At 42.3% G+C, this 13790-nt stretch overlaps 1 protein-coding gene across 4 annotated transcripts in view; it reads left to right on the top strand.

Annotated features, from left to right (window-relative positions):
- LOC122790165 (SLAIN motif-containing protein-like) overlaps positions 1-13790 on the top strand; it is a 524881-nt gene that overhangs the window by 143169 nt on the left and 367922 nt on the right. For all 4 annotated transcript variants that reach the window (XM_044057761.1, XM_044057757.1, XM_044057758.1 and 1 more), the window contains exon 3: positions 11518-11657. In XM_044057761.1, the coding sequence (XP_043913696.1) occupies positions 11518-11657 (140 nt within the window). The remainder of the gene's footprint in view (positions 1-11517; positions 11658-13790) is intronic.

Genomic DNA, 13790 nt, shown 5'->3' with positions numbered 1-13790 from the left:
GCATCAGACTATGCTTGGGGGGCACATCTGGCAGGGAAGTTCATTCAGGGCAAATGGAACCCAAATCAAATGCATTGTCATATCAATCAAAATGAAATGCTAGCTGTACAGAATGCACTGACAGCCTTCAAGGACTACCTTCATCCAGGACAATTAATGATGGACAGACCAGCACCATGGTTATGTGATACATAAAGAAGCAGGGGGGGTACACACTCCTACCCACTTTGCAGACTAGCCATGGCATTGTGGAACACTGCTTTGACCTAGCAAATAAAACTACAAGCTCAATTCCTGCCAGGAAAACTGAATACTCTGTCTGACGAACTAAGCAGAAATTTCATGGACCCACATGAATGGAAACTGGAACCACTGATTTTCAACATGTTGACATGCAAATGGGGGAGCCCAAACATAGATCTTTTTGCCTCACCCCAGAACTTTCAGTTGGACAAATTCTGCACAAGAACTCCTCACAAAAAATCCTGGAAAGTGGATGCTCTATCTTTCAGCTGGAAAAAACGATCAGTCTGTGCCTTTTCCCCTCTGCCTCTGCTCTCCAAAGTTCTACTAAAAGCTGAACAGGACAAACCAAAAATGATTTTGATTGCTCCAGACTGGCCTCGCCAACACTGGTACCCACTCCTGCGCAGTGTGTCACACCTTCCACCGAGGCACATACCTCAGACACCTTACTTACTGTCTCAGCAGAACAACCAAATTCTGCACACTCAGCTCCAAACTTTGAATCTTGCAGCATGGCTAATCACCTAAATTCACCCTTAGCATCCCTCAGCAAACCTGTGATGGATGTCATTTTGGAGGCAAAAAGGCCCAGTACTAGAAAATTTTATGCTGACAAATGGAAAAGACTCTGTGTCTAGAATCAATCTCAAGGGATAAGCACAGCTGTTGTTGTTGTGTCTTTTGGCTTTTCCCGGTTAGGGGTCGCCACAGCAGAACTCCGGTCCACTAATGACTGGCAGTAGACTTTTATGTGCCGAGTTGCCAGCTCTGATGCACAACCTTCAACGAAGTTATGCCCATTCACACGTGTCTCCACACAGAAGACGCTCTAGCTGAGAATCGAACAGGGCAACGTCTTACTGTGAGACAACAGTGCTACCGCAGCACCACCACTTCAGTTTTACAATACTTAACTGAGATGCTTCACAAGGGGCTGTACTTTTCTTCCTTAAATATCCATGTCTTGGCCATTTCAGCTCATTGCAACACAGAACCTCCCCTCTTCTGTCATCCTCTGCTAAAGCAGTATGTCAGAGGGGCAAAAACTTAAGACCACCCAGAAGAGCTCCAACCCCTGCCTGGGACCTCAGTTTTGTATTGGAAAAACTCACTCTCCCTCCTTTCGAGCCAGCTGCTACTGCAGACTTAAAATTTCTTTCCTGGAAAACAGCTTTCCTTTTAGCAGTCACTTCAGCTAGAAGGATTTCCGAATTACAGGCTCTTATGGCAGTGGAGCCTTTCATTATTTTTCATGCGGGCAGGGTACCTCTCAGGACCAATCCATCCTTCATGCCTAAGGTGGTATCCAGTGTGGCTCTTAATCAGACCATTCATTTGCCAACTTTTTTTCCCAATCCACAGAACAAGGGGGAGTGGATTCTGCATTCATTGGATGTACACAGACAACTTAGATTTTACTTCAACAGGACAAAATCTCAAAGAAAATCTGAACTACTGGTGGCATTTGCTGCAGGGGCAGAGAGAAAGGCTATTTCAAAGCAAACTGTTTCCAAATTGAAAAGCCATTGTATTCATTTCTGCTATATGCACCATGGATAAACTATCCCCCAGGGGATCAGATCCCATTCCACCAGGGCTGCATCTACTTCTGCAGCCTTTCTCAGAGGTGTTCCTACCAGGGACATTCTAGAAGCTGCTACTGGAGCTCAGTTCATACGTTCACCAAACATTACCGTTTACCTTTTTTCTCTAAATCCTGAGCTGGCGCTGCCACTGCTGTCCTGCAGGGTCTTATAGCTGGTCCTAATGCTGTATAATTCCCTCCACCCAACCATAGCTTTGGGAATCTACCCAAATGTAATGGCTGCAACAGTGAAACACGAAGAACATAGTACAGTTGTGTACACTTACCAAAAATGTAGATGTTAGTGTATTCACTGTTGCAGTCCTGGTTACCCTCCCTCCAGCCACCTATTTTATCACTATGCTTAAAAGCCCTTTTGGTGTATTTGCTTTTGGGATTGGAGGTATATTTTTTTTGTTTTTAATTTTATTTGCTCCCCATTTCGGGGGCACCTGACATCTGGGGCAAGAAAAACTGATGTAATGGCGTCTGCTGCATGTTTTATACCCCTGACGTCATGGAAGAAGGGACAGCAACCGATGCAGGACCCAAGACTTTGTTAATCAGGCCGACTGAGGGCAACCTGACAGCAGATTACCCAAGTGTAATGACTGCAACAGTGAATACACTCTAACATCTATATTTATGGTAAGCATACACAACTGTACTTTTCACATGTTGAAGTACCAGCAACATATTATAGAACTAATTAAACAAAAAATGGTATTAATTCCAGATTGTGCAGAAAATAAAGATTTTCAAGAGCTAATGCATTACCAAGTTAGCATACCTTGCAGTGTGGCTTTGATGCCCTAGAAGCATCTTGCAGGGATGCAGTCACTGGTTCTGTACTGAGAAGGCATGCTTGGCTGAGGAACAAAACTTGCCAGATCATGCCAAGTCCAAATTAATAGACGCTCCTTTAAATAAGGACTTTTGTTTGGCACCCAAGCAGAAGTTGTTCTTAAAAAGTTGAAAGAAAGCTAAATCTGTGCAGACTGTGCAGCCACCTAGATTCAGTAGGCACTTTCCTTTAAAAAACTGGTCCTTTCCAACCCCCCTACCAGGCCTTCCCAGACAAGACCCAAGGGAAGCAGGCCACCCAGACTACAGTCTGAGTATGCAGAGATCTAAGCAATGGAGTGGCCCCAACTCAAAACCAGAGACTGGTAAGCCGCTCCCCCTATGGTAAAAGTTCACAATGACTTCTTAACTCTCCTTCCCAGCCCTGCTCAACTGCTTGTGCCCCTAGGAGGAAAACTTGCCCGTCATGCAAAAAATTCGATGCCCATTACTCAGGACAGATGGGTCCTCAACATTGTATCCCAGGGGTACAAATTCCACTTCCACTCTCTTCCAACCCCAAGCGGGTTTCCAGTCCGTTCTCCAAACCAGTGGGCAGAGGCTCAAAAGCAAGTACTTTCCCTGCTCAATATCAGAGATATTCTACCTTTTCCTATAGAACAAAGGGGTTAGAGTTTCTACTCCAGACTTTTTTCCTGGTACCCAGAAAAGAGGGCTCTTGGTGCCCAATTCTGGATCTTTCAATTCTCAACACCTTCCTGGTGGTCCCAAAATTCAAGATGCTTACCCTGCAACAACTTCTCCTGGTGCTAGCCAAGGATGCCTGGTTAGTCTTTCTAGACTTAAAAGAAGCTTATCTGCACATCCCTATATGGGAATCCTACAGGAAATATCTGCATTTCAGGGCAGGGTCTATGCACTATTATACCATGACCCCCCCCCAAAACGTGCACGCTGATTGGCCAGCGTGCCCGTTGTAAATCGAGTTATACTTATAGAAAAAGGTCCGGTCGCCCGGACTTTTTTCCATTAGTATAACTCGTTTTTTTAAAACACTGTCTTGCTATGTTAAATGGGTTTAACATAGCGAGACAGCTTTAAAATAAGCAATGGAGATCTCCGTTGCTTATTTTAAGCTGTCTCGCTATGTTAAACCCATTTAACATAGCGAGACAGTGTTTTAAAAGCAATGGAGAAAGCAAGATCTCCGTTGCTTTTTTTATGTTGCTATGTTAAATGAGTTTAACATAGCGAGACAGTTAAAATAAGCAACGGACATCTCCGTTGCTTATTTTAAAACTGTCTCGCTATGTTAAACTCATTTAACATAGCAACACAAAAAAGCAATGGAGATCTTGCTTTCTCCGTTGCTTTTGCCACAACTCTGATGTACTGCGCGGCGGCGCAGTACATCAGAACTGCCGGATGCCAGACATCTGCGGAAGGGCAGCAAACAGGCATTATACTATGCCATTATTTAAGAAAAGTAATAGTTTCTTTTCTTAAATAATGTCATGGTATAATAGCAATAACCCACTTCTGGGTGTGGGTAATGCTAAATTTACCCACGGTTGGCTTTGTTTGGTCCCTCAGGCTTCACCCTCGGGACCAAACCACGCCAACCATGGGTAAATTTAGCATTACCCACACCCAGGCGTGGGTTATTGCTATATCAGTTGTCTGCACTTCCCTTTAACTTGTTTACTGCGCCCATTTTTTTCACAAAGTGCCTGGCTCCAGCCATTGCATACTGCAGGCAGCAAAATATCCAGATTTTCCCATACCTGGACGACTGCCTGATTCAGGCAGACAGGAATTTCTGCTTCAGCACCTGACATTTGTAAAAAGCCTTTTCAGTTCATTGGGGTACACTATCAGTGACACAAAATCACAACTAGTACCCAGTCAAAAGATTGTATTCCTGGGAGCAAGCTTGGACACAACTTCCCAGATGGCATTTCTCACTCCAGAAAAACAGCTCTATCTGAAAAACTATTTCAAACAAATGGCCACCAGAACCCAGCTATCTGCAAGAAAAATACTGCAAGCCCTAGGGTTCATGGTCTCATGTATTCTACTAATTCCATATGCAAGACTGCATATGAGGAAACTTCAGTGGTACTTAAAAAGTCTTTGGTGCCAATATTCGCAGGACCTGGAAACGGTCATTCCTATCATACCTTGCCTAAGAGCAGAGTTCCTTTGGTGGGCAGAAGCATGGAACCACATCAAGGGACTGCATTTCTCTCAACTCCTTGATGCCCAAACCCTAACAGATGCATCAGACTATGCATGGGGGGGCTCGCATTGCAGGCAAATGCATTCAGTGCCACTGGAGCCCGGGGCAGATCCTCCTGCACATCAATCAGAAAGAGATGTTAGCTGTACAGAATGCTCTGACAGCCTTCAGACACCTAATCCTTCTAGAACAACTGCTGATAAAAACAGATACCACAGTTATGTGGTACATAAACAAGCAGGGGGAACCCATTCTTACCCACTCTGCAGGTTAGCCATGGCCCTGTGGAACACAGTCTTGAGCTACTGGGTGCATCTACAAGCTTAATTCCTGCCAGGTAAACAAAATTCACTGGCAGACGACTTAAGCAGAAATCTCTTTGACCCACACGAGTGGAAATTGGAGCACAACACCTTCATCCTTCTGATCCAGAGGTGGGTGACGCAGAGGTGGACCTCTTTGCCTCCCCCCAGAACCACAAGTTAAGCAAATACTGCACCAGGGACCCTCACAGCAGGGCCTGGAAGGTGGATGCCCCATCCTTTCAATGGGGAAACCTCTCTGTCTGTGCCTCTCCCAGTCTGTCCCTTCTCTCAAGTATACTACTCAGGATAAAACAGGACAGGCCTAGGGCAATTCCTATTGCACCAGACTAGCCACAAAAGCGCTGGTACCCACTCCTGCACAGCCTGACAGTGCCACCCTGGCACCTACACCACACTCCTACCCTGCTGTCTCAGCAGGAGGGAAAGATTTTGCATCCCCAATTGCAAACTCTAAACCTTGCAGCATGGCTTACCCTTGAATCCCCCACCAGCAACCCTCAGCAAACAGATGCTTGACATCATTCTTGAAGCCAGAAGGCCTAGTACTAGGAAATCCTATGCTGCAAAGTGGAAAATATAATGTTCTTGGAATCAGTACAAAGGAAAGGACACAGCAGTGCCCTCCTTACCTCTAATCCTGGATTTACCTAACAGAGCTACTTCACAGAGGCTTATCGTTCTCCATTAAGATTCATGCCTCTGCCATCTCAGCTGATTATAATACTGAGCCACCTCTATTTTCTTACCCCTTTTATCAAACCAGTTCCTGAGAGGGGCTAACAATTTAAGGCTCCCTAGGAGAGCACCCACCCCTGCCTTGGGACCTTAAATTTGTATTTGAAAAGTTCACGCTCCCACCTTTTGTACCTGCTGCCTCAGCAGAGTTAAAATTCCTCTTGGAAAATAGCCTTGCTTTTAGCCATAACTTCAGTCAGAAGAGTGTCTGAGTTACAGGCACTAATAGCTGTGGAACCCTTCATTATTTTCCATACTGACAGGGTTTTCCTCAGGACTAACCCGTCCTTCATGCCTAAGATGGTATGTGTGGCTCTAAACCAAACCATCCATTTACCAACTTTCTTCCCTAACCCTCAGAATAAAGGGGAACGGATCTTGCACTTCTTGGACGTGCACAGACAGCTCAGGTTCTACCTTGACAGGACTAAGCCTTTCAGAATATCTGACCAGCTGCTAGTCAGCCTTGCTACAGGGACCGAGGGCAAGGCCATTTCAAAACAAACCATTTCCAAATGGATAGCATACTGCATCCATTTCTGCTACAAGCACCACGGAAGGACTACACCACAGGGGATCAGAACACATTCTACTAGGGCTACTTCCACCTCTACTGCATTTCTCAGAGGTGTCCCTACCAGGAACATTCTGGAAGCTGCAACTTGTAGTTCTGTACACACCTTCACCAAACATTACCACTTACCTATCTTCAAAATCCAGGACTGGTTTTGCTACAGCAGTCTTGCAAGGCCTACTAGCCAGCCCCAACCCTTCTTGACTACCTCCACCCATCCTCAGCTTTGGGAATCAACCCAAGTGTGATGACTGCAACAGTGAAACATGAAGAACCATAGTACATTTGTGTACACTTACCATAAATGTAGATGTTCGAGTGTATTCACTGTTGCAGTCCTGGTTTCCCTCCCTCCAGCCCCCTGGCTTTCTCCATCTTTCTACCTCTCCTCTCTGTGGCCCATTCCTAAGGACATTGGTATTCACTTTTTGCTGGTGGTGTTCCCCACCATATACTAGCTCCCTTTTTGGGGGCTCCTGACATTTGGGGCAAGAAAAACTGATGTAATGTCATCAGCTGCCTGTTTTATACCCCTGACGTCATGGAAGAAGCGACCGCATCCGACGCAGAAATACTAAGACTCTGGTATTCGGGCCAACTGAGGGCTACCTGCAGGCAGATAACCCAAGTGTGATGACTGCAACAGTGAATACACTCAACATCTACATTTATGCTAAGTGTACACAACTGTACTTTCTTGTAACTCATACAAGAGGCTTATGTTAATGAGAGACTGTGCATGGGTATAAGTCTGCATCTTCTAGAATATACTGAAGTAGCACACTGGGATGGTATTCAGGCTTTGAAACATTAGTTAAATAAGTTAAATAGTCAATGTACAGAGCCCAGAATTTAACACGTTTGTTTTCCCTGGCTGAACATATGCTAATGGTTGAATGTCCTTTTAACAAGTGAAAGGAACGAGTGCATCTTTTGTATCCATTTATGTCAGTTTGTCTGCTACCTTGATGAGTTATTAATTTTAAGATACTAGCCACAATTTTTGTCTATACAACAGTTACGTGGCATAGATATTTGGGTCTATATTACATTCTCGAAAGCTGACAATGTCAAATCTGACATTGTCGACACGAGAATAGCAAAACTACAGAACAACTAACAAGAAAATGGAAATCTCTGTAAGGGGAGATTTCTATTTACTTCAATGTAGTGTTAAATAGCAGGGGATGTGGGGGGGTGCAACCCCCAAGTGGGTGGTGCAAGGGGGCTTGCCCCTCTGCCTACACCGTTTAGTATTTTTTTTTTGTTTTTTTATTTTTATTTTTTCTGTACATTCGATGTTTTAACAGTTCGATCACTAAAGGTCAAGATTTAGTGATTCAAACTGTTAAATATTTGATGTTCTAATATAGACCCGGATATTTTGATGGACGATATGGACTTCAGATATGGTTGATTATGGAAGAATTTGTATTCTATCTAAATAAAAATCGGTGGGGAGTTGTGATAATACTTTTTTGGATTTGGGATTCAACATATTTATGAAAGGGGAGATGCTGGTCAAGAAGAAGGCCTAAATATCTCTCTTCTGTATCTAGAGGGAGATGGGAACCTGTAGGATCTGTGATGGTAAGATTATGCAAACTGTACTTTTTGTGGCTATTTATTGGCTTTTTTGTGGAGTCAGTTCCAACTGTCTAGAAAGGCAGATTAAAATTTGTTCTGTAAACCAAAAGTAGACTTTTATATACTTTGAGGAAGACCGTATAAGCAGCATAGTGGAATCTGCTGTTGTGAGGGAGAGAGCCCAAGGAAGATCATTAAGAGAAAAGTTGGGCCAAACACAGAGCCTAAAAATCCTTTATAGGAAGAGCCTTATGTAAGTGGTATTTAGTCCTACGAGAGTACATGTGCATTTAGAGAGAGAATTTTTGAACTATGGAGGATGTCATTAAAGCAACCTGCCTCACTATATTTTTAGAGCAAGTAGTATGATCGACTGTATCAAAGGCTTTATGGCTAAGAAAGATAGCTCCATTAGTTTTACCCTACCCCATGTTAGAGTAAGTCTGGGAGTAAACAGTGGTAGTGCTTTAGATGAGACAGAAGCATGTTGTCGCTGATTAAGAATGTCATACTTAAAGATATAGTAGAGTATTTACTTGTAAAATATCTTTTCTTTTTCTTGAGTTTTTGTGAGAAGACAAGCGATCTTCCTCAGAAGAATTTTCTAATGCCTGACTTTTCTGACTTCTCCACTTTGGAGACTGGTGGGGGTTGTTTAGCTCATCTGCCCACATGGCATGATGGTAACATGACAACTTGGTAAGGGACATCATATCCAGAGGTTATACAGTTCCCTTTTTGTTCTATCCCATGAGTCCTCTGTTGCCATCATCCCACCCTATTCAAAGGCTTTGGCAAGACTTTTGCAGTTCAGTACCTTTTAGAGAGCCATTTGTTTTTTAGTGTCCTCAACGTTCCAGGACTTTAGACCCGTTCTTGACTTACTTGAGCAACCAAAAATGTCCCATCAGATTGTCATGGTGCAGTCCATCCCTCCAATCCTTTCTTAAGGGGACTGGAAGTGCTATCTTTATCTTAAAGGAGGCTTACCCCCTGCATCAAGTTAGCAAATGAGCCCTACTTTATTTCTGTATAGGTGCCAGCTTTTTTAGTTCATGACACTACCATTCGGTCTCACCACAACCCGTGTGATTACCAAATCCATGTACTTAGTTGTAGTAGCTGTCTAACTTCAGGGGTCTTTCCTTACCTGGATAACTGGTTCCTGGCAGCCCTATCTATAAAGATTCTGAATACATTTAGAAATTTGCTTCTTGATCCATTCAGTCTTTAGGCATCACAGTCAACCTCGGAAAGCCTCAAATGGTGCCTTTGCAGACTCTATTTGTTTAGGATGCAGTTTATGCATCCAGACCTGTCATGCCTTTCTCCTTCTGGAAAAGATTCTTCTGATAAGGCAACTCTTCTAAGCATAATAAACAGTGGTTTTATCCCCGCCCCTCTCTGCCTGTGCAGACCAAGTTTAATGGTCTCCACAAATGTATGTGTCCCATATAATGCTCTTTTATGGAGGTTCTGTAGTGGTAGTTTCAACTCTGTCACTGATCCCACTCTCATGTTTTCTGCCTCAGGATGCATTGGAGCTTGTTCTTTTATAGATTCATATAGGCTAACTGCCTTAAAGGGCCATTTTAAGCCCAGCCGATAAGCTGAGGTCAGACTTGTTTCTGTAGAAGTGGCTAAGGGGTTTTGTTAGCCTGGGAAAGCTTTATGGGCCAAGCTGCCAAGTACCGGTTTGTTTTAATTTTACAGGTGATTAAGTTGAAACTACCTGAGCAATTCTAATGTTAAATATGTAACTTGTTTAGCAATGGAGGCTGGATGATATTTTTGTCATGCAGGTTTAATAAGTTCTTTATTTTGGGCCTTGTCTAAAACTCCAGGTGAGAATTACCCCGTAGTCCATTTTTATGTCAGATATAAGCTCTTATGCTAGTTACTGTTATTGCTGTATTTGTAAGTACTTTGGAGCAATTTTTGGAACTGAAATTAGAGTCTGAATTAGTATTAAATTCCTTGCAGTTATAGTTATTGTCTGAATTTTATTTAACTTTTTGTTTATGATAAGGTTAGTGGAATAAACCATATGGACCATTTTCAACCATGACCTGGTTCCAATAAAAATATGGCATGTATGTGCACATTACATCTCATGTTGTGTTTATATTTATGGTGTAATATATTCTGATGACTAGAATAACTTACTGAGGCATTGTCTTATTTTCAGAAATGTGAAACAATATGCAAATGTAGTTCAGCACACATATTACAGCGAAGTACCATTTACCAGTGAAAGACAGTTGCATAAAATTTAGCTAGCGTATTTGAATGGCAGATATTTTATTTATTTTTCAACAGGCTTGCGGTCTTGACACTGGACCCTTTTCAGCCAAGACCTGGTAAAGAGGCACATAAATATACCCTGTTGAAGTAATTGGGACATAATTTGGACAGATAGTCAAGAGATAGCTATGCTTGCTTTTTATAGTATTACAGAAACTGTATTTGTTATATTGCATCAGAGTGTTAGCGACTGAAATATTTTTGAGAGCTGAAAGAGTGAAGTATATGGTAAAAAAGGTCTAATGGCGAATGAAAAAAAGACATGGTGAATAGTAGCTAGAAAGTTAGAGAAATGTAGGGGTAGCAAGAATCTGGAATATTGGCGTGGAGGAAAACTTAAGTTTATTTACTGTCATGCTATTGTTCCTACCTCTCTGCCATTTGGTAAAGTACTACATGAGTATATGTCCTTCTAACTGGTTCCTTTTTCTTTGTTAGGGTCTGGCTTTAGTGGAGCAACCTTCTAAGGGGGTTTACAGAGCTGCTAAGGTGTGAGGTCAGAACTACTATGTTGATCTGTTGTGATGCACAGGACTGAACTTAAACAGCCGTAATCTTGTGTGTCTTTGGGCCCATGCCCAGCTCTGCACTTAAGCACACAGAACTGTTGATGGTAGGGCTAGTCAAATGGCATTGGCATAATTATCTAACATGGAGTTGTCAGTGTGATGCTTCCCCAGGACCCATATGCTCCATCTGCTGACTTTTGTATCACCATCTTGTAGTGTAAATTTCAACTGCCAGGGCATCTTCCGGAAGTCATGTTGCAAAAGTAGAGACTTTTGTTATGAGCCTTACTTCCTTGTGTCTGTCATCCTGACAGACATAATACCAGGGCACACACACTCCTATTTGCAAATTACCTTTATCATTTTAGTTTCTATATCACAAGTAAAGATTTTACATTGTTGCTACTTTGGTAGAAATCCATTTGATCGCTGCGTGTTTCAGGAAGGCTGTGAAGTAATAAAGAAACTAATGTGGATTGCATTTGGTTACCTAGATAATTGGACTGCCTGAAATTTCTCTTGAATCCCTAGTGTTAGCTTTAGTGTATAGGATAGTTTACCTCCGTGACCAGAAATTACAATTTGTGTATGTATTTTTTATTATTTAGGTTGTATATCTCTCCTAAGAAGCAACCTCCTGCTGAATTGAGGGAAGACAACCCCTTAAAATGGTGTCGACAGATCCTTGATCATCCAAGTCCAGAAACAGAAGCCACCTGCCGAACTTTTCTGACCAGACTTGACCAAGGTAAACCACTTGGAAGTACAGACTTTTTATAATGAAGTGAGCCTACCAGCTTCTCAGTCTTGTATAGCAATAGTTCACATCATACCCTCATTGTTAATGGAAGGTTGCATATTAACGCCACTTGTGAGGGGTAGTAAGCCATTTCTAATTCTAGTATTGTTGCTGCTTGGTGGCAGGCAGTTTGTCATGAATTCACTTTATGGAAAAAATATTAAATGTGAAAAATTATAGTAGAACTTTTTATTTATTAGAATATCATTGAACACAAGTTTGTGAGAAAGCCTAATTAATACGGTGTCAGAAATGTGTTGCTGTTGGGATAGTTTTATATTTATATGAGAGTAAATACATATATGGATTGAATACAAGGCCCTCTGAGGTGCAGAAATTCTTTTCTGAATTAAGATTAATGATTAAATTGCTTTTCTGTACAGAATATGGATGTTTATTGTCTGGCATTCGCGGTCGAGTGGCCTCCGAAAGACATGCGTGAATGGGCGTGCCTTCGCTGAAGGTTGGGCGTCGGGTTGGCAACTCGGCACCATAAAAATCTACTGCCAATCATTAGCAGACCGGAGTTCCACTGTGGCAACCCCTAACTGGCAAAAGCCGAAAAGACAAACAATTGTCTGGTATTCTTCTGTAACATATGAACAGTTTGTGCATCTAGGATTTTTGCTTCATTGAGACAAGACACCAAGTCACATGAACAATGCACCATGTCCCATTTAAAAACAATGATTCAAGACTGTATGGCAATTATAAACTCTCTGTGAACATGTACATGAATTTCACTTTAAACAGAAGTTACTTGTCTGGTCCAATGAGAAAGTCAACAGACCTGCATTCTCAAGCTAATTAAACTAGCAGTAGATAATTACTCGTTTGTGCTCTCCCCTGACTTTAGACTTTTTACATCCTCCTTCCTCCAGGTTCTGTATATACCCTCTGGGAGAAACACAGTAGCAAAACTAGAACAGGTCCTCATGAATGAATGGATGTTAAACAGAAAGGTCTTTCTAGACATTGACCATTGATGATTGATAGGATACTCAACAGACTGAGCTGTCTGCTGTGTGATGCAAAAAGATGCAACTGTCATGGCCTCTGGTTTGGAGAGTGGGTATCATCACCTTTCTCTGGACAGGGAATTCTTTTATGCTTTTCCTCAAATTTCTTTAATTTCAGAATATCTTTGAAGATCAAGTCTTGTTGGCGACTCTCTCTTGGTCTTGGCAACATTGGATCTGATGTCATTTTCATTCATTCCTCAATGAATGAGTTTGGATCCAATCCTCGGATCTGACTCTACCCCTTTCTCTAGATTTTATGATCCAATTCTCAAGCTCTACCCTTACTCATAGTGCCCCTGACCATTGAATGACCTCTGATCTCATTTGCCGCTCTTCAGGTTCAGACGGGATTGCGAGTTCTCAAGCTCATTGTGGGCTTAGTGCATACACTTGTATTTCTTCTCCTTAACTTTTATTTCCTTATTGTTAATGTCTGCCTCTTTTCTAAACTTTCTTACTACCAAAAATTAATGTTTTCTTTTTTTGGTAATCTTGGTTACCATTGTTGGTAACCCTTCTCCCCCTATTACCTCGCTTTGAGGTATTTTCTAGTCCTACTATTGTTTGTATTAAAACTCCCTTTTTCTTCCTAACTGTGTAACTATTTTTTGTTTAAAAAAAATATATTTTTTTTCCTTTTTCACTTGTTTGTAGGTGTTATCATTTGCTGCTTTACAGTATGGCTGATAAGCCTACTGGGTTCAAAAAGTGCACTTTCTGTGGGCATAAGATCTCCAACTCTGATGCCCACGGGTAGTGCATTTATTGTTTTGTTCCGGCATACTTGTACACTAACTGCTCCATTTGTGCAGCCTTTAATGCCAGGACCATTAGCTACAGGAGAAGGAAGCTTATTTTAAAAGGCTTCCTTCCAGCTTCTGCTCCTTCATCGGGGCTCAAAACTCCTCTCATAAATCAAAGGAGCCCAGGGAGCACTGGAAACGCCCCCCTGCTCAGTCTTCTAAGTCATCACTTCCATCTGAGCCTCCTAAGAAGGTTTCAACGAGTTTGGATCCGACAGCTACTGTTGCCAAGTCTCCTCTGCTCCATAGTCCAAGCT

This window comes from Protopterus annectens, chromosome 15.part0 (assembly GCF_019279795.1).
Source record: "Protopterus annectens isolate FY-2018-M chromosome 15.part0, PAN1.0, whole genome shotgun sequence".
Lineage (NCBI taxonomy): Eukaryota > Metazoa > Chordata > Ceratodontiformes > Protopteridae > Protopterus > Protopterus annectens.
Note: the sequence above shows the minus strand (reverse complement) of the source record. Positions and strands in the feature narration are given on the sequence as shown.